Raw genomic sequence first — 21,633 nt, 5'->3', positions numbered from 1 at the left:
GTGCTAATTAAGTTTCCATAGAGTATTGTTTTCATGGCGATCTCATTTTGTTATATAAAATGTAATTGTTGCAAACGTTAAGCAATTTAAACTAGGACGTTTTTTTATGCATCGGTCACATTAACATATTATGGGTATATAACACGTAAAAGCGAGAAACTTAAACTTGCGACAAAAGAAAACTACTAATATATAGCGAAACTACAAATAGAACATTCAAATCCCCCATTAGTCTACTTTTCTCCCATCAATTCTAAAGTAAACTAATATTGATGTAAAAAGATTTAATGATAGTGAAAGATTAAAAATATTTAATGTAATCACCTCATTTCAACTAGTAAATGAGATCCATATATCCTCTCTTTGAAACCTTGAAATACAGAAACAAGAATTCTCTTAAACGTGTATCTCTAGTTGAAAATGGCGATCCGAAAGAACCAAAACTCAACATCATTGTCCTATGCATCGGCGTGATAGTTGCTGTCATTGTTCATTCTTGTCTACAAGCCTCCTTATCATTGCCTTCTTTGCTAAATCATCCAAAGCGTCTCCCAACTAGTCCTTGTAACCCCTTCTCCTTCTCCCCCTCCTTCATCTCAGGAAAAATCGGATCAAAATGTTTCTGAAGCCACCGGAGAAAACATCAACCACGATATGGAAGATGATGAGCTTCTTTGGAGAGCTTCACAAGATCCCAAGATCATAGATTACACTTGTCTCCTAGAATCCCAAAGGTTGCTTTCATGTTCTTGACTTGGGGACCTTTACCTTTGGCTCCTCTATGAGAAAGGTTCTTTCGAGGATATGAAGGTCTATAAATCATTATGATATAATTATTTCTTATGATAATTTCTTAATCAAATCTATGGCATAAACTTGTTATTTCTTGTATACTAATCTTATTATTATAAAATAAAATTGAACACTTAAATATCAGTCTAATAACGTCGTTATTTATAAACGCACGTAGAGGTGGATTGGGCAAACCCAAACATGGTAGAAGCAGAACGAAGGTTACTAGCAAATGCTTTATTAGACATCAACAACGAACGTTTCATTCTTCTCTCCGAATCATGCATCCCTCTTTTCAACTTCACCTCTGTTTACTCCTTCCTCATTGACTCCACTCAAACCCACGTTGACACCTACGAACTCTCCATTGGTCGTGTCCGCTACGAGCCTACGACCGCCGCATGTATCGTCACATCCACATGCACCACTAGCGCAAACGCTCACAGTGGTTCGAGTTAGACCGAGCCATGGCCCTAGTGATCGTCTCCGACACGTTCTACTGGTTAATGTTCAAAGCTTACTCTCGTTGTCCTTATGAGCACTATATATCCCGACGCTAGTAAACATGAGTCCGAGCCTCGATCAATAGAGATTGTTTGGTGAGTCTGAGGTGAATATGGAGTTGTTAAAGTGGGCGAGTGGCTAAAGGACGAAGAGTGTTAAGTTATATGATGATGACTTGTGTTGTGCATAATTAAAGACCATTGACATGATTCTTCTTTCTAGTTGTTTTGGCTTAACTAAAACATTTTAAGAAAATTATGAGTTGAAAAATAAACTTTGGCCTCTGTAAACCACATTTTTTTTGTTTTCACCATATTCTAATATTCCATTCTCATCCCAAATCAATAGTAAAGATTTTGAATGACCTAAGTTTGAATCATTTATCGTATTCATATATTTTTGGTCGTCTTCTATCACTAACAACAACGTTAATAAAGCTAAAGTATAAAACATGCATAGTAGTCACATGCATGTCAATTATCCATGTAACATAAACTTGTAATTTTTTTAATTTCAGTAATATAATTTTGGAAAATTTAAGTTACTACTATACCACAAATAATGTATATATCAAACCACTTGTAATTATTAATGTAATTAATCTTGTTATTATACAATTACTATATGTAATGTCCACTGGAATAACAAAAAATATATAAAAAATCAGTAAAAAAGAGATGTGAAATTAGCAATTTCCATTTTTCAGAAATTAAAGTTTCCAATTAAGTCGTAATATGTTGACAAAAAAAGGAAACTTTTGAAAAATCAACGAGTTATGTATTGTTTTTTTTTTATATTCTTTTTAAAAATCTTCTTTTGTTTTCATTATGAAAATTACGTCATCCGAAATAAAAAAATAAATAAAACAGATTTATTTTGTTTGGTCCTTTGTATTTTTTTGTTTGTTTGGGGACTTCTCTCCTTTGAAACCCTTTTGTTTCGTAAGCTTTTCTTCTCGATCTTCTTCCCCAATTCGCTCTTATTTGGTGAGCTTCTTAAGATCCCTCGTTTCTGGTTTCTTTCGCTCATCGTTTCTTTCAGAGTTTCAAACCCCTCGATTCAAGTTACCTGAATACGTCTTGGATCTGCAAACTTCCGTTTGAATTTCGAGACATCTGTGGTTGAGGCGGAAGATTTGGGTCGGCGGAGGATGAGTGCGAAGAAAGTGGAAGGTACGTCGGCTCCGGCGAATCGACGGGATCCGTACGAGGTTCTTTGTGTATCAAAGGACGCAAACGATCAGGAAATCAAATCCGCTTATAGAAAATTAGCTCTCAAGTAAGCTAAGTGATAGCAAATATATGTGTGTTTGTTATCAGACCTATAAGATTTATCTTATTTGATTTCGCTTCAATTTCATGGTTTTTGTGTGCAATTGATTTCTTAGGGTTTCTGGTTTTGTTATATTGGGAATCTGAGATTGGTCCTATTTTGAATCCTCATGTGTAGATTTCGTAATGAATTGAGAGAGGATGGTGTGTGTAGTTCATTCGTTTCACTGACTTTGATATGTTAAGAATCTCTATTGTCATGCTTTTGACTTTGTTTAGAAGATGCTTATTCTTTACTGGATCCCAAACTATTGATAGGTATCATCCGGATAAGAATGCGAATAATCCCGATGCTTCTGAACTTTTTAAGGAGGTTGCATTTTCGTATAGCATTTTGTCTGACCCAGAAAAGAGAAGACACTATGACAATGCAGGGTTTGAGGTATAAAATTGTATCTTTTTCGGTTTTTAGTAATGTGATACACATTCTTGTAGCTTCAGTAAGAGTTGTTTTATGATGTTTAGGCCCTTGATGCTGATGGAATGGACATGGAAATTGACTTGTCAAACCTTGGGACTGTAAATACCATGTTTGCAGCATTGTTCAGGTCGAGTTGGTTTCCCTTTTTCTTTCTTTCTCCAGAGCTCTTAAGAAAGGAATCTGTTTCAAATCCTTTATATTGACCTTTTATAAACCTCATAATTGTTAACTTCAGTAAACTAGGTGTGCCTATCAAAACTACTGTATCTGCCAATGTTCTTGAAGAGGCTATGAATGGAACTGTTACAGTTAGACCCCTTCCTATTGGAACGTCAGTTAGTGGAAAGGTGTGAACTCAACTCAGATTACACGATTATCTTCTTATCTCATTTCATCCTGTATTTGGAATTGAAAGTTATCAAATTTCTTATATCAGGTTGAGAAGCAATGCGCTCATTTTTTTGGAGTTACAATAAGTGAGCAACAAGCTGAATCAGGGGTCGTAGTTAGAGTAACTTCAACAGCACAAAGTAAATTTAAGGTATTACTGGAATGCCATTTTTGACCATCCTGATAATGTTTAGTGTATTTAGTGCATGCTCCTTGTCCTTGGCCACTAATTTGTAAGCTGTTTCACCTAATTAACGCTATGACTAACTTATAAAATTTTCCATCTTCAGTTACTTTATTTTGAGCAAGATTCAAGTGGCGGCTATGGACTGGCACTGCAGGTATAAATCATTTCTCTTTGTATTAAAAGAATATTGGTCTTAGTTTTACACCATTACTGAAAAGATATAGTTTTGCTAGTTCTTAAGAAAGCTTTTCCATTTCTCTCATGGTGATTCCATGACATCATTAAACGTCTATTTGTTATCTCAGGAAGAGAGTGAGAAAACAGGCAAGGTGACATCAGCTGGCATGTATTTCTTACATTTTCAAGTGTACAGAATGGATTCGACTGTCAATGCGGTATGAAAATTATGAGCTCTGTTCCTTTCATATGTAGCTGACATCTTAAAGTATGCAGAGGTATTAAAGCAATCCACATTGTGGTTATTGCGCAGTTAGCTGCAGCCAAAGACCCTGAATCTGCTTTCTTCAAGCGACTGGAAGGTCTTCAACCTTGTGAGGTTTCGGAACTGAAAGCTGGCACACATATATTTGCAGTTTATGGTATGAGTTATTTCGTTATTTACGATAGCTGGAGATTTTTTGAGACTGTAGTTTAACATGTCTCTAGCTGCTTTTCAGGTGATAACTTCTTTAAGACTGCATCCTACACGATTGAGGCACTCTGTGCCAAGACATATGAGGACACAACAGAGAAGTTGAAGGAGATTGAAGCTCAAATCTTAAGAAAGAGAAATGAGTTGCGGCAGTTTGAAACAGAGTACCGAAAAGTAAATTTCTAGTAGTTGAGAGCTCAGTCAGTATTTTAGGGAGACATGTAACCTGATAATTTTCTAAATTCTTTTGCAAGGCATTGGCGCGGTTTCAAGAAGTTACCACCAGATACACACAGGAGAAACAAACTGTACGTTTGATGAATCTCTTTTCTCTATATGAAAATTTTATTCCTCACTGCATTTTCTACTTTGAGAGATATTATTTTTGTGAACCTCTTGCACATGTATATATTACTTTTTACCATTCTAAAAGTGTTTGGTTTGTGGTGAAGGTTGATGAACTGCTAAAGCAACGGGATACAATCCATTCGACCTTCTCTGTTGTGAAGACACCAAGCAGCAACAACTTGAGCAATGGAAGTAGTAGCAAAACTCATGGAGAGGAATCGAAAGGTGGCGATGGGGATAGTCCAGGAGAAGAAGGCGGAACAGAGAGTAAAGACAAAGCAAAGAGGAAATGGTTCAACTTGAACCTAAAAGGATCTGATAAGAAGCTTGGTTGACCCAGAAGGCTGATTTGTTGTGAGTCATTTGGTATTTTGTTCATTCGTTAGACAGAAGTGATTCAGTGATTGTTCATCACTGAGTCGCTCTATGTAGGCATATATATATTCATGGGAATGGTTTGAGATATTGGGCGAGAGAGAGATGCAAAAAGCTCTCTTTGAATGGGAAGTGTTTTGATTTTGTATGAATATGCTTTCATCAATTCATTGTTTGTTATATTTATTATATAAAACAGAATTCTCATTGTCACGGTGGGTTGATGATATTACTCAAGATTCAAATTGAAAAACGCCTGACTTGCTTCAGTTTCTTATGTATTAAAACTACTGTGTCTGCCAATGTTCTTGAAGAGGCTATGAATGGAACTATTATAGTTATAGTCCTCTTCTGACTGGTACATCAGTTAGTGGGAAGGTGAGAGATTTCAGATTACACCACTTTCTTGAAGAAACCGTAGTAGCAGCAAAGCTCAGGCGGACCAGAGAGTAAAGACAGTTCCAAGACAAATTGGTTCAACTTGAACCTCATAGGATCTGATCATAAAAAGCTTGATGGACCAAAAAGTGTGTTTTGTTCATTCATTCTATTGTGGTTCTAGGGAAAATATATATGTTCATCGGAATGGTCCATAAGCTCCATAAACTCTTTTGTTGTAGAAGGGTTGTTGTGGTCAGAGGAAAGTAGCCTATTCACTTTGGGTTGGGCCATATATATCGGTTAGAAGAATATGAGATTTTTGATTCGGGCCCTTGACTAGAACATTGGACAAGTTAACAACAATACTTTCCCTAAAGAAAAACAAAAAACTACAATTAAAGACACTCGATCAATTTTTTTTTTGGAATACAGTATTTGGTTTTGGTATTAGTGATGGACAAATGGATTGATCGTGAAGCTATAAGTATGTTTAATATGATTCTAAAACTTTAGTCTCTATGCGTATGGTAGAAGTTACATGGCCTTTTCCTTATAATGAAAGTATTTTTTTAAAAAGTGATTTTGAAATGTCAAATGACTAGATTTCAACTTAAACATCGTCAATATGTGTAGTAAGGGGATGTCAAATTATATAAAACTCAACGCACAAAGTAGAGTGATTATTGGCTTATGTTAACATTAATTATTAATATCTCAAAAGGTCGACTAATAAAAAAGATAAACTTGTTTTGACTTTTGAAGCCTTTTGGACTAAAACAACAATGTGATTGAGTTTTGTGTTAGTGCGGTTTAGAGAGGTTGATACGAGAGAATAGTTTAAACATGTTTTAGTAATTGAATAAACTTTAAATCAAAGTGAACTAAGAAGAATTAGTACAAGACATTAAACTCAATGACATTTAATAACAGAAGAGAGTGATCAATCGACCAAGCATCTTAGCACTAGACTGACACAGTTCAGGCAACTAGTTCGACCACATGATTTCAGAGAATATTAAAAGTAATTCAATTATTTGTGCCGGCGGCTAACGAAATGGCTATTGGTAGGATTCATGGTACTAATCAATAACTTGTAGTAGATGTGTTTTTTTGCTTCTCATCTTTGGGATCATAATTAACTTTATTTAAAAGAGAAAATTATAATTATAAGTTTACTTTTAAATAGCCAGTAACTTTAAAAATCATATGTTATCAAAAAAGTAGTAATCAAATTGATACAACCATCATTTTTTTATAAGTGATGAAATCAGTCTGACATACACACTTGTGACTTTGTTTACCTCTTCGTCTTACGCAAAACCTAAGAAAATTCTCTTTTTATAAAAAAGTCTTTAAAGAAATATATATCAGCTTTACATGGTTGCTTCCTCGATGTGAGGCATAAAATGTGGCTGTTTATTTTATATCTGGAAATCACGGATCGATATGGCACCGTCTATGCAAAGGCAACTATATATATTTTTGATCATATGAATTGTTTACTAGCAAATGCTAAACCACATGCATCACGGCTTTATCAGAGAACATTGCAGAAATGTCTAGTAAAGTAAGTAAAGACTTGGATCATATGATTAATATTAAAAAACCATTATTGTTGTTCGACATCGTATTAGATCTATAACTGGAGTATTTGCATGACCAAAACATATAGTTAAAGGATTTGTATATTAGTATCACTATCTTTATCTAACATGCATTATGCATAGTGTTTTTCTAAAAAGGAATTTTTAATCACAAGAGGTCCATTTTTTCACATTATACAATGTTATTTTACACGTTAAAAAATCATTTAAAATTTCAGTTTCATCCTTCACTAATACACAATATCATTTTTATCGATCAATACACTAAAAAAAAAAGATAAATCAGAAAACTGTAACAAATATTTACCTTGAGAATTTAAAATGATATTTATTGTGAAATAAAATTTAAACTCTAATACCACTTTTAATCTAAAACGAAGGTAGCATTTTAAATTTTCAACTTTATTTGGGAATATTAAGTTAGCACTTGGCATTGAGAAGTTAATATGTCTTAATGCAACCACTTGACGTGTCCCACTTGGATTAATGTGTAACCTAAAGCCCTTCTGCTTTAAGAAAAGTGGGAAAATAAGTGTAATTAAAGATTTAATTAGCTACATTAGGTGTCACTTGGAGTTCATAATGGGACTTTGTGATGAATCATCACACCCCACCATCTTTGTCTGGCTTACATAAAAAATACTTAAGAAGATATCCGTTAAAGGAGATTTAGACTTGAAAACCCAAATGTCTAATTTTGGTTTTTTCCTTTTTCTTTTCAAAAACTGAAAAGTCGACTTCTACTCTTCCTGATGTGTGGGTTATAGACTAAATTAATCGCACTTGTGAGCCAAAAGCTACATTATATTTTTATAATTACCCCTTTTGTGTGGGAGCTAGCTAGTACTTTATTTTTTTTATGCATTAGTTTAGTTTATGCTAAACCCCATTGGTTGTATTAACCCTGCTAATCAAAATTTGGTGGGCCATTAATTTGATCTTGGAGATCTTATAATGATAAAATATATATATAACATCATATCTAATCAAAATTGATAGACTTGACATTGGTACCTAAATGGTGCTAGACAAGAGCATTGAGATATAGACAGCTGGTAGTTCTATTCGTCAAATAATAACACTTTTGCCGGGACATGTAAGAAGAAGAGATAATAAAAATGTAATTATGAGTTTAATCAAAAGAGAGATTAAACACCACTATATATTTCAGATTGTCAAACTTATTGGCTTATTGGTTGTCATCAATTTTTGTATTTTCTAAAATTATTCCACGAGTTGGGATGTCGCCATTTCTTTTGGAAAATTCTGTTTAAACCCATTATTAGTCATGTGGTAAGATTTTTTCAATGGAATCGCATAATCGTGAAAAAAGAAAAGAAAAAGAAGACAATATGCTTTCATCTCATTTTCTTGTTTTTAAACTGTTATTCATAATTAAGTATATACTGTATTATTTATTCCAAGTGCTTAAGTCTCGACCTAAAGTAGTTTTATTTTCTTAGGTCATATCTTAATATAAAGTTGATTTGTGAAGTAATCTAAACAATGCAAAAAGTTAAGCCATGAATCATAGGCCAAATTATTGTATTGTGTGGGCAGTTGCTGGTGAAACCAGTTCTCAAACTGCCTAAGACTCAAGATTAGTAAGTCTTGTCTCCCATCCTAAGAAGATATATGCAAGTTTGCTTTTAAAAATCTAGAAACTAGAACCAACATGGCTTAAGGTTCCTAACTTCCTATACTCCCTAAGAGAATAAAATAGAAGAAGAATCAGAAAAAATAATAATATCAGTTTTATGAAAAAAGGTAGCAAGAGATAGAGAATATGGATCCATAATCACATGCGTAATCCTTCATTAGTGGAGAAAACTTACGTGCCTATGTCCACTCACTTCCTCACATTTCACAACCTTTCTCATTCCTCTTTTTTCCCTTCTTCACTTTAAAAGTTTCCAAACTTGCTCCCTCTCTTATGTTGGCAGGACCTAAAAACCAATATCGTTCAAATCGGTATACGAAAATAAAATCGGTTTTAAAGTGAGATTCAATTTGAAATAACATATACTTCTCGTTATCTTAAAAAACGTATAAGGATCTTATAAATTTCCTTACTCATTATCAATTAACCTTAAATTTAATACCTACAAAAATTTAGATATTAGTTACACTTACAAACAATGATTTAGTAAATACTTTAACATAAGTACTTAGCTAGTTTTGGCTTATGATAAAACAAAGAATGAGAACTTAATGAAAATGTCAAGTTCAGGTAAAAAAAATGACTTAGACCATCTCCAATGGTTAGAACCATGGGAGGGTGCTTATTCATTTTTTTGCATTAATTTTTTAAAAATAAATTTATAAGTAGCCCTTAGTCTTTGCTTAAAGAGTTAATTAGACAACAAAGCTTATGAAAAGTGCTTGATTTGTATTAAATATAATGCAATAAATATAGGCAATGTCTTAAGCTTCCCATTAAGCAATGCCAATGGAGTTGATCTTATATGTCTGGTCCCCCCACAAGAAAAAAAAAACCTATGACATACATTTGAACACTTAGATTATTAATTTTAGGATAGGCCAATCCTTGTTTTCCCTAGTCATAGGATAGGCCAATCTTTATTTATTTTTCTGTCATAGGATAGACCTATCTATCATGATTGTATGTGTTTTTTTAAGTAAAAATCCATGGTCCATACACACATTATTAGCGTCCTTGAGTTCGCACTAGAAAGGAACATATAAATTACTCGATGCACAAAACATATTATTAACGAAAGTCAAAAACAAAGTTTCATTGGATCCGCTAAAGATAAAAAAGCAGAACGTTAATTGCATGTTGTGCATCTTTTTTTGCTTTTAGTTATAACATGATTATAATCATACACCAGAAACAAGTGACAATTTTAGATTATTTTAGGTCTTCTCTATTCGAAGTATAACATGTGTATTGCGTATCGAGGAGCGTATGAATTCTTCGTAATCAACTCTCACATTTATCCAAAAGATCCATTATATAAGTTTATGTTTATACAGAAAATATTAGGTCTAATCTACAAAATTTGGAGTATAGAAATATTATTTGATTATATTTAAATGTGTTTAGGCAAAATTTGACGTTTGACAAAAATAGAATAAATGTTTTAGCAAACCCACCGAGCCGAATTCTATGATCATGTGCTCCATCTCCATTAAAAGAGAGATCTCAAGAGATTTAAAAAAATAAAATGATAATTTAAAGCATATCTTCCACACACTTCTGATTGAACTTTATAATATCATTTCATATCACACCATATGTATCCCAAATCATTTCGATAAGGCTGCAGTGTGGAATTTTCCTAGATGAATACTGTAAACAAGTAATTTATGTAAACACCAGTGATTTGTATATATAATGTAATACCATGAAACTATGTTGATTAAAATAAAGATTATCTGTGAAAATACATATAAAGATTCGTTTGGTAATCCCGTATTAATGTGTATGAAATATAACATTGTCGTAGTAATTAATCATAAAAGCCATATGAAAAACAATACAAAAGAAATTACTTTTAGATGTTTTGTACTCCTACATTTATGTTTTACTGTGTTTGTTGATTTATGTAACATTTGTCTTATAAAAAAACTTTTAACGTCGTTACTAACCGGATCGAAAAAATTACATTAGTCTTTGAAGTATTTGCTATAATTTATTTTATTTATAGTTAATTTATTCACATGTCGATATTTCATATTTCAATTGTAAGCTATTTAAGCTATTGCTTAGGTGAGAAAGAAATTAAAAGAAGATACAAGGAAACAACCAAGGAAAACGAATTATGTAGATTCTCGTGGAAGATATATAATTAAAAGAGAGACAAGATGGGACATTTCTCCAGCCCCAAACAAAGACTTTAGTTTATATCAGGGTTTTACACAATTATTAAGTTTTTTTTGGTACAAAGAAAAAGCCTTAATCAAATCAGAAACCACCCAATTAACTTTTGATTGAGTTAGTAAGATTCGCAGATCTCTGTGATCCATCATCTATAACATAATTATATCTCTAAGTATGATAATTAATATAGGAAAAAAGTGATTATGTCCGTGTGTGTGTGTATGTGTATGTGAATGTTGACGTCAATCACGCAAACATACTCGTGAAACAAGTGTTGGTCACTTGGCACGTAATTCGTGGGGAACATGTTAACATCTGAGACTTTATCTTGGTCCTTCTTTTCTTTTCTTTCTCCTTAACAAACCCCACTTTTAACTAGTTTTCTTTTCACATTACTTACTTAGAGCTTTGTCTTCAAATCCACTAAGCTATCTCTTTGCTTATTCAGATATATTAAACTGAACATTCTTTCAAAATCTTGATTTCAAAATTGTGATACATGTTTGACTTGATATTCTAAGTACTATGGTTGAATTTGTCTAAATATTATACGTCACTTGTAACGTGATGGTTTGTGTAAGTGTCCTTGCATCATTTAAATCTGCATAAAACATAGTTATAGGAAAATAAAAATATACATGGCCAAAATATATATAATTTGTACCAAATAACATAAGTTTTATGTCTTAATTAAAATGATTGATAATACACAAGAGTGCCACACTAACAAAACTCACTTTTGAATACAATCCAAATTATATATGATTAGTTAAAATAATCGTGTTGACTTTTGAATACAATCCAAATTATATATGATTAGTTAAAATAATCGTGTTGACTTATTTTACCTTAGAACTATTAAAAGTATATATGGTTACATGTAAACATAATTTTCTTAATAGTCATAATTAAAGACAACCTTACATAAAGTAATAATGTATCCATAAAATTTGAAGTTAATTTGACTTTGATAAATATTTATTGAGATCGTATCTGAAAAATAGATACGCACGATAATGCGACGGGGACACGTGGGACATAAAGAAGTGAGATGTGGGACTTTTGTTCTTTTACATATTTTCTTTTTTCTTCACATCTTCAATAGATTCTCATGTTTCTTTCTCACACAGTTTCAAACTTTTTGGCTTCTCGGTCACTTCAGATCACATCTCATACTCACATTACCATATGCTTTGTTTGTTTTTTTCTTTTTTTCTTTCTTTCCAATACACAATACTATATGAGATAACATTGGCATTGCATCTACTTCGTCTTGACTTTACTGATCACTTTCCGTCTGTCGGCATCTTTTTTTGCTTTGTAATAATAATTTTTTTGGGTGAAATCTAAATCAGCAATAAAAAAAATGAAACTAAAAGCAAATTGTTTAGGTGGTTCATGAAAAATCATCATAAATTATTATCAAAGATAAGTAATCTTATTTTTTATAATAAATATTAGTTTTTTTTGGTATAGTCGACTGAATCTTAATATATTAAAGTGGACATATATTTTCGCATGTTGAGTATAAACATTTTGATATATTACTGGAATTATTTATCATATTATAATTTTTGCTACGCTTGAAATAATTTCCAAAAGTTTATGATATATATATATATATATATATATATATATATATTTTGGTATCAAATATCCAAATGTCTTTTGATTCGATAATCCTAACCGGAAAACGTGATAATTTCTTACTTCGCATGCATATATTCCATGTGCAAGGCTCGTTTTGTCTTATTTGTATGTGTGCATAAGTTTAAATGTTTGCGAGACGATTGAATTTACTGCATGTGGAATATAATACTGAAAATTACCATAATTATACGTAGGATGTTATTCCAACTTAGCTCTAGGTTTTTTTTTTTTTTTTTTTTACATTTATATCATAAAACTTTTTCATACAAAAACTAAAAATTTAGCTCTAGGTATCACGGGTAACTCTTGATTAGACTGTCCTATTGTGTTTGTAGGTTACTATTAAACTGATGTTATAGTCTACGGTACATCTAATTTGGTCTTTCTTGGAAGCAATAGGTATTTTGATAATCTTCCGAGGTTTTCCACTTTCCTCTGATCCATATTGTTGATCTTGGATTGTTGTGCTTTTGAGATATATCCATTGGCTTAGTTTTTTTCCTTTGTCCATCTAAGGGTGGTTTAATTATTTCTTTCACCTTTTGGTTGAACGAGAACTTTGAATTTTCAAGATGAAAAGCTTATGTATAGTTTATAAGATCTAGTCGGATAGATGTAAATATAGGAAAGTGAAGTAAATATCTGTCCAGATATAACATTTTCTACACATATATAATAGCATATACTCATGCTAAAGCTTTATATGTGCATATGCCGGCATACAATATTAAGTGATGACAAATGAAAACTTATTTTCTAGATTTAGGCATATGTGATGACATATTTGTTTTTGTTGTATGTACGTGATTATGTTATTTGACCGATGACATAAGGAAGAATTATTTGGTAGATTAAGAAGATCATTCAAACGTAAAGGAGATGAATAAAAAAACAATGGGGAAAAAAAACATTATTCAATTAAGACATAAGTATTAAACTTGAATGAAAATGATATGTTTGCCATGACAATGAACAAGCATGTGTGATACCAAAAAAAAGAAGAAGGAATAAGCCTGTGTCACAATCGTATAAATTTGTTTCAAAATGCACTTTTAATTATCAGTATGCTTTGGAATTAAATATACTTTGATACAAAATTTCCAAATTACAAGTTACGACCATGAATTTAAGGTTACAATAAGTCTGCATTAGAGCAAAAACTTGTTATGCAGGAAATTCGTATTAGATGTATAATCAATAATAATATTTCTCGAATGTGATAATCAAGTATGCGGAAAACTCTACATAAAAAAATCTCCAAAATTTAGTCTTTCCATCACACCAAAATATGGTTAAAAATTTGGAAACAAAATTGACGGAAAAAGCAAAAATATGAATAAAAGTTTTTTTTTGTCGCAATAATTTTTTTTAATAGAATTATTGAACATATTTTTAAAAAATAATTGGTGGTATAGTTCGTCTGAATATAAATAGTTTTTCTTTGTAATTTTACCAAAAAAAAAAGTAGTTTTTCTTTATAAAAAACTTTAATTCTACATCAAAAACATAGAGATTACTTTTTTATAAAATCATTTTCCAAACAGTGTACATATATGTTCATCGTAATTATTCTCTCTAACTTATTAGAATCACATTTAAAAGAAAAAGTAGGTGGAAACATATGAATTTTCCCGAAGAGAACAAGTAAGAATGAACACAAAAAAAGTGGAGCCGAACTTGAAACTTTCCCTTCACATGAAATTAAAGGAGACAGATGAAATCCAATAGGGTCCCCTAATAATCCATGTCGTCTCGGTTCGTGTGTTCCTCAAACTCCCACTTTCACTACTCTCTTCTCTTTTTTTCTTTCTTTCTTGGGATGTCCGAAAAATTAAAAAAAAACAAGAAAACAAAAACCAAAGTTAATCAACCAAACAAAACAAAACAAAACAAAAACAATCTCTCATATATTTCCACACACAACACACACTTGCACAGTGTCTCCCATGTTACTGTTCCAAGTCCACACACATCTCTCTGCCCCCCCCTTTATATATAAATTTATATGCCCCCTCTTCCTCACTCATCATCAAACCCCTCTTCTCTTATTATCTCTCTCTCTCTCTTTCTTTAAAGACTTGCATATTCTAATAATGGAGGAGCTAGATTTTAGTTCTAAAACAACTACTTCTCGTTTAAAGCTATTTGGATTCAGTGTTGATGGAGAAGAAGATTTCTCCGATCAATCAGTCAAAACAAACCAATCTTCCATATCACCTGAACGTGGCGAGTTTCCGGCGGGTTCTTCCGGAAGAAGTGGCGGCGGTGGTGCAAGAAGCCGAGGAGGAGGAGGAGGAGGAGAGCGTAAGTACGAGTGTCAGTACTGTTGTAGAGAGTTTGGTAACTCGCAAGCTTTGGGAGGTCACCAAAACGCACACAAGAAAGAGCGTCAACAGCTTAAACGCGCTCAGCTTCAAGCTACAAGAAACGCAGCCGCGAGTTACTCAAACGCTGCATCAGCGTCGTCTCACTTCTTACGGAACCCTATAGTCTCTGCCTTTGCTCCTCCGCCTCATCTCTTACCATCATCTTCTTCCGCCGTGTCTCCTCAGCCTATGGCAGGTCCTTGGATGTATCTTCCACGTGTCTCTCCTTCTCAGCTCCAGGTGTCACATGGTTGCGTGATCCAAGATAGTTCCGGTGGTGGTGGTGCGGGTGCGGGTGGGTTCTCGTACGAGTATGGTGGAGTTCGTGAGTCTGGGTTTGGGATTGTTGGGTCTCAGATGAGACACGTTCAGGCCCATGGGCCGAGACCATCGGTGAATGGGTTTTCAAGAGAAGTGGGAACTACGTTCGATGATGGTTTAGGGTTGGATTTGCATCTCAGTCTTGCACCAGCTGGTCATTGACATTTTCTTTTTAAGCTCTTGTATATTTTCTACATTTTTAATTAATTTATTTATTTTTAGTCTTTATTTTAACATTTTAGTGAATTTTAAATGCCAGTAATTTGTTTGTTAATTAGTAAAATATTTAGATTCCATATATGTTTCCTACCCAAAAAAAAAAAAGTAAGTCTCAAAATGGTTAACCAATTCCTAAACAAAATGTTCATGAGAAGGTTATTATTGTTCTGGAATGTTGAGACTCTAAAAAACCAAAATAAACAATAGGACATCAGACTATATAATATAAAAAATATAAACGTTAAGCGTTAGGACATAACTCATAAGTTGTGTCAGGTGTACTGTAATAGAATGTATAAAAACAAACAAAATAATCATTCCACTATTCAGATCTCTTTTAGATCTTAATTTTACTGAAATCTCAAAAAAAAAAGTTATTATAGTGGCCAAATATATGATTCAAAGGTGAGTATAAAAACTATTTTTCACAAGCTTGCAGCAAAACTAAGCTCAAAATTTAGGCAAAAGGGGCACGTTACGTTATATAACCTTTTGAAAAAGCCTAGCACATGGAAATTTGTATCGTGTAGTAATTAAGTACGTACGGTTTTAGTCAGATTCGGGCATGTTCTTGTTAGTCGATTACCAAATCTTAATTAGAAGTAAAATTTGGTTATAATTAAATTTTGTCGATTACCCAATTTGGTTAGAATTAAAATTACTAGTCCAACACAATTTGGTTAGAATAATTTGTCACTGAACCGTTTTTCCAATTATGGGCACTTTCTATGATTCAACTCAAAGTTATCAAAGTCAATTCCTCTATATATCTTCTTAAGTTTACTCCCTCTTGCATGAGAACATACATGTACAAATTAATTAGCAAGTAGTAACGGCTATGAAAAAAAGATGTAGAGTTACTCTCTTTTGGCTAATAATATTGTATTTTTGTGAGCTACAAATTTTGCCAATCACGGAATTAAAAAAAACGCGAATCGAAGTATAAGACTTATACATATACCACAAGTTGTGTGTGTTGGTATGAGTCGTCGAATAATACTATTTTTTTAAAAGTGATACGTTTGTTCGAAATAAAATATTAGGCAAATAATACATATGTTAAAAATTTAAGGCATATAGAAGCACTTATATAATGGAGGAATCTTGCACTAAGTTTATGCTAACATTTTTTAATTTTACGTATGTACGAATGTGAATGTGTATTACCAAAACAAGAACAATTGTTTAATAACACAATGGCTTAATTGGAGTAACATACATAAATAAATGTATATGTCACAAGCTGTAGGAAGAATCCCCGGGGTATCCGAATTTTGAAATAATAAAAATCATTCTAGTCTACTACTATATGATATATTTAATATGTAGAGGGTAGACCAGCGCATTTTCGTGTTTAAAACATATGAAATGGGATCCTAGTCACCATGAGCCAATAAAATATGTGTAGGACACAAAGTATATTTTGTTTTAGATCTTTTGTAATGCAATTGGCACGTATATTTACGTCCCTGTCTCTGTTTATATAGTATATGATGGGCATAGATGTGATTGGTATTGGGGCAGCTGGGCATTAAGATAATTGTGCTCAAACTAAAAAGTTTAGGAAGTAGTTTTATGGACATTGACTGGTTAGTGACTTAGAGGATGCAATGGGATACAATTTAAATTCGGTATCATAAGTTTTTGGTGCCCCAAGTTCAATCCCTTTTGAGACTGAAAGGCATTTTGTAAATCAAAATAGACTACAGAGGTTGGTTCCAAGTACTAATGGAGATTATAGTATCAAAAGTTGTTTTAACATGTTGAAAGTCTAAAGATGACCTCGTGTATGGTGTTTAGGGGTTTAAATCAATGGATAAAGGCCTTTTATAAGATAACAATATGCAAGCAAACAATGATTCAAGATATTGACTTAAATAATATCTAGGTCATAAAACACTTAATGCAAATTCACTTGGTTTTTTCAGCTTTAACTGAGTCTGTTGGTCTAAAAACGTCGTCTAGGTAATTCTCTCGTGCAATTGTATATGTAATGCAAATTGTTTCTACCAATAGTGCGATGTTCCAGCAATTTCTCCCTTATACTTGTGACTAGCTCAGCGTTAGAGGTCAAATAGGTTCTCATTAGATAGAGATAAATTTATATCAAATTTTTTTCAATATAATGCAATATTTTGAGAAACGATTATAGTGATTATGGCAAATGTTCACTTCTTTTTCTCTATATTTATGACATTGTTTTCTATAAAAATTTTACATACACAATCACTCATCATGCATGCGTACGTATCCACATACCGTCCTCTCTTTTTTACGTACACAAACAACATATCTCTGAGCTGTATTTAACATCATATATATATATATATATAGAACTCAATTAATATGATAATGTTGTCACAAAGTTTTTTGGATGGATAAATTTTACAAAAGATTTTTTTTTTGATAATATTGTCATCAAAAGTGCTAATCCAATAAACCCACATGACCTTTTCCCCAATTAAAACGAAAAACAAATTATGAATGTGCATGTATTTATTTAAATGTGCTAATGCTTTGTTACTATCGGCCCACATCTCATCCGCATCATTGACAAACCTATTCGTATAACCGCGCTTAGTTTCATCCTGAAAACATTGTTCTACTCTGAGCTATGTCTTTAAATTTTTTGTGTATTTCTATTTAAGCTTTTTTTTTCTTTGTTTTACTAAATGAATCAAATAAACTTTACACTGAAAATTAACAATAATAAGTGTATAATTTGTATGAAGGAAAAAAAAAGGTGGATATGTAAAAGGAACCCTTATTGGAGGGAAAGTTTTATCATAGACGCAAAACGTGCTCTTTCGCTGAACCATGTGTCCTTTTTAAGGAATCATCAAAGTCCTTATCACACCATCAATCATGCAATATATATACCCTAATCTAAAAGACACCGCACTATATATTATAACTCTTGAGGGTACGTGACTCTTATTTATGCTTTTGCTTTTACCAGTCTGACAATTACACATTATACATTGCATATAATCTCATTGTCGTAAAATATCAAAAACATTGGATCTTCATCAATAATGTATCATGCATGCACATATGCATCCCCACTGAATGCATAAACACGAAAATAATAGATAATAATGGTTTCTACTTTATTATACACTTAGCCTGCAGTAGATAGTAGTCTTGATGACTTTTAACCTGGCGATGACAGATTCTCTGGTAACACCGTAACAGTTGTTTGTATGGTCCTTATCATGCATTTTGCAGTCGGATCAGTGGTGGAACTACGTTATAGGTAGGTTGGGCACGTGCCCTACACTGATTTTTATTTTGTATTGAATAACTCTACACAATAGTTTCATATTAGTTCATTTGGTAATGTTTACATGTAGATAATATGAGAGGTGGGGTGTTCTAACCTTTCATGTGGACTATTTTTACCTTTTTACTTCATATTTTTATCATATGGTATACTAATGTAGTATTCATTATTAGGTATATTTAATATGTGCCATTGGTTAATAAGTCTCCTGGATCCGCCACTGAGTCGGATTGTAGAGCAAACACAATTACTACAAGAAATTACAAGAAATTTCTCTTACTAGTTAAAAGGTTTGTTCACATTAATGAGAAAAACATAACATTGTTGTATTTATATCAAAAATTATGAAAGCATATTTTTTGTTTAATTTGTATTTGTATTTTTTTTGATAAAATTTAGTTCCTAAATGATGTTTCATAAAGAATGAAAATATTGGATTAGCGGAAGCAAGCGTCAGGCTGTTGTGTTGGTAGAAGTTCGTTGTATTTATTTATTTTTGACATTGTTGGTACAAGTTCTTTAACACATGTTTTGTTTCGGTTTCCCTTCTCTAACAAACCAAGACAACAATTGTTAGTTTCGGAGTAATGTGGAGATAGGGTAGTGGTTAAAGTACATTGTGGTAGGTTAGGGACAAAGCACTAAGATGAAAAATTCAGATTCCATCTAAGAAACACGATAGGGCTTACGTGGAAAGTGATTGAAAGCAGGACAACCCTTAGGGTTTGGCTTTTGTTTGACGTGAAATATGGAAAGAGAAGATAGATGCGTTGGATGTGTGTCGAAGCCTCGTTGGTTCCATGTAAGTTTATGGCTTAAGTATATCCAAAGAAAGTTCCTTTCTCTTTTTAACGTTTTTTGCAATGTAGTTACAATTATGATGTCGATGGATCAATTCTATATAGGATAAGAATAAAAGTACTAGATCTTGTCGGGGATACGCCTTTTAATTTTCCCTCTTTTATTTAAGATTCTCGTTAGTTAGAAAAATTGAAAACAAATGAGGAAGTTACATGTACATTGATAAACAAATGAGAAAGTTACAAGTTCTATATGTGTATACGAAACAACCTAAATACATACGTTCTATGGATTTGAATAGAACATGCTCTTAGAATTTAGATTGATGTACTGGCCTATTAACTAAACTTTAAATAGTGGCCCTTCATGTATAAATAACATAATTGAGGTACAAGAACATTTCTTGGTTGAGTTTGAAAACACTGATTGCTTGTAGTATATAGGCACAATCCAAAGAAGAATCTATAACTTTAAACTCACATGGAGTGGGACGTAAAATGTTTGCTAATTTTAGAGTTCATAGCTTAAGTAGTTGGTCCACATAAAGATATCTTTTGGGAAGCGAAGTGGCATGAGGACCCAAAAAAACTAAAAACAAAAGTGCACGTATGTACTTGGTCAATACATACATAACAATATACTGATACTGTCACTTATGAAGACACTAATTGAAGTGGACTAGCGTACGATACTGTCCTACCAGTTTCAGAACACTTTACGAAGCCAAAGTAGTAAAAAGACATGTCTTCCTCTTGTCGATCTCTCATTCGTTGCTTCAACAACTCTCCCTTTATCTTTCTCCTCGTATAAATGTTTATCTAACCTGCGTATAATAATATATAGACTGCACCATGCGAACATGCAATAAATGGACAGCCCAATAGAGTCCACAACCTTGAAAATTTTAGACGACGTGAACATCGACGGCCCAAGAGGGATTCATTTTCAAAGAAGTGAACATCAAATTCAAACAGGGCCCAATTAGACGAAAAGCCCAATGTTTACTTCCTTTTGGTGTTTACAAGAGCCTCTAATTCTAAATTCCATATAATCATCAATCCACCAAGCAAGAAGTGATAAAACTGATATTGTAAACTGATAGAATCAGAGATACTCAAATACAGAGTGAAGAAATAAATGAGTCTCCAAGGTCTCAAATATATGATGCAAAGACAAATTAACAAAGAGAAAATATAATATTCCAAAATTCAAAAAAGTAAACAAAGTTTGGTCAATCAAGCAAATTCCCGCGCCTGCATCCTCATCTCATCGTAGAACTTTTCAATGAATCTCTCAGCCTTCAGATCAATCGAATCATCCTCGCTAAAGTAATCCAACGGCTGCGGAAGCTCCCTTGCAGGAGAAGCAACTCCGAGGGCATAATGGAAAGGCTCCATATCCATCCAACTTTGCGTTATTGTATCATCGTTCCAGCCAATGCACCGAGAAAGAAACAATAGCTCGTAAATGCGTTTAAGACTCGATCTAGATACCCGAATTCGCTTCCTACAACAACGGATAAGCGATGTACGTGAAGGCGAGAATTGATACTCTTGGAGAAACTTATAGTTGTAGTGCTGAAGGAGTTTGACTCTTTTGGATGATCTTCTTCGTTTTATGGGAATGAGCTTGAGTCTAGGGATGGCTGGTCTTCTCAAGATCGATACTTTTAGTAGTTTCGTGACCCTTTGGAAAATAGGTCTTCTTCTTTGAGACATTTTGACATAAAAGAGTACTTTAGAGTTTAGTTCTTGGAAAGGACATCAATGTTCAAGATTTATAAAAGATGAAAAGTTTTTGAGTTTTTTAGATCTAAGCAGGAGCGCCAAGCCAAGCTGTTAAAGTCATGGTCGGTTCGGTTGTCTACTTTTTTCAATTATTTGTATGTATAGTAAGTAGCCGTTGGAGGTTCCTTTTCAATATAGTTTATACTTTTCTAACAAAATGTAATATTTAAAGTTACCTTTTCATATAGGTTTGAAGTGGCAAACAATGTTCTTTGCTGCTGACACATATATTCTGAAGATGTATCAATTACCCTTTGTATAATCTTAGTAATAAGTTCGAATTTGTTACACACAAATATTTTTTTCGTGGCATATAAGGGAAAAGAATGAATTTTCACAAGTTCTTATATTTTAATTAAGGATTTGTAAAACAAAAA

At 32.8% G+C, this 21,633-nt stretch overlaps 3 protein-coding genes and 1 pseudogene across 3 annotated transcripts; 3 read left to right on the top strand and 1 right to left on the bottom strand.

Moving 5' to 3' along the window:
- Nucleotides 1-341: 341 nt before the first annotated feature.
- Nucleotides 342-1,381, top strand: LOC111832166 (annotated as a pseudogene).
- Nucleotides 1,382-2,196: 815 nt separating this feature from the next.
- LOC17895319 (chaperone protein dnaJ 15) lies at nucleotides 2,197-5,229 on the top strand. Its single transcript, XM_006300433.2, has 11 exons — nucleotides 2,197-2,574; nucleotides 2,886-3,009; nucleotides 3,093-3,175; nucleotides 3,284-3,395; nucleotides 3,485-3,589; nucleotides 3,729-3,779; nucleotides 3,931-4,020; nucleotides 4,116-4,224; nucleotides 4,303-4,451; nucleotides 4,532-4,585; nucleotides 4,730-5,229. The coding sequence occupies exons 1-11, from the start codon at nucleotides 2,447-2,449 to the stop codon at nucleotides 4,958-4,960; spliced, it is 1,236 nt and encodes a 411-aa protein (XP_006300495.1). The 5' UTR covers nucleotides 2,197-2,446; the 3' UTR covers nucleotides 4,961-5,229.
- Nucleotides 5,230-14,527: 9,298 nt separating this feature from the next.
- Nucleotides 14,528-15,393, top strand: LOC17896617 (zinc finger protein GIS3). The gene has a single exon (XM_006301676.2). The coding sequence runs from the start codon at nucleotides 14,573-14,575 to the stop codon at nucleotides 15,326-15,328; it is 756 nt and encodes a 251-aa protein (XP_006301738.1). The 5' UTR covers nucleotides 14,528-14,572; the 3' UTR covers nucleotides 15,329-15,393.
- A 5,150-nt stretch (nucleotides 15,394-20,543) lies between these two features.
- LOC17896266 lies at nucleotides 20,544-21,238 on the bottom strand. The gene has a single exon (XM_006301193.2). The coding sequence runs from the start codon at nucleotides 21,185-21,187 to the stop codon at nucleotides 20,705-20,707; it is 483 nt and encodes a 160-aa protein (XP_006301255.1). The 5' UTR covers nucleotides 21,188-21,238; the 3' UTR covers nucleotides 20,544-20,704.
- Nucleotides 21,239-21,633: the final 395 nt, after the last annotated feature.

This window comes from Capsella rubella, unplaced genomic scaffold, assembly GCF_000375325.1.
Source record: "Capsella rubella cultivar Monte Gargano unplaced genomic scaffold, Caprub1_0 scaffold_2, whole genome shotgun sequence".
Classification (NCBI taxonomy): Eukaryota; Viridiplantae; Streptophyta; class Magnoliopsida; order Brassicales; family Brassicaceae; genus Capsella; species Capsella rubella.
The sequence above is the reverse complement of the archived record's forward strand: the minus strand, read 5'-3'. Positions and strand labels throughout refer to the sequence as shown.

Coding starts and splice junctions, on each gene's coding strand:
- LOC17895319 (XM_006300433.2), top strand. CDS start 2,447: ATGAGTGCGAAGAAAGTGGAAGGTACGTCGGCTCCGGCGAATCGACGG. Junction 3,010..3,092: donor ATGACAATGCAGGGTTTGAG/GTATAAAATTGT, acceptor TATGATGTTTAG/GCCCTTGATGCTGATGGAAT. Junction 4,225..4,302: donor ACATATATTTGCAGTTTATG/GTATGAGTTATT, acceptor GCTGCTTTTCAG/GTGATAACTTCTTTAAGACT.
- LOC17896617 (XM_006301676.2), top strand. CDS start 14,573: ATGGAGGAGCTAGATTTTAGTTCTAAAACAACTACTTCTCGTTTAAAG.
- LOC17896266 (XM_006301193.2), bottom strand. CDS start 21,187: ATGTCTCAAAGAAGAAGACCTATTTTCCAAAGGGTCACGAAACTACTA.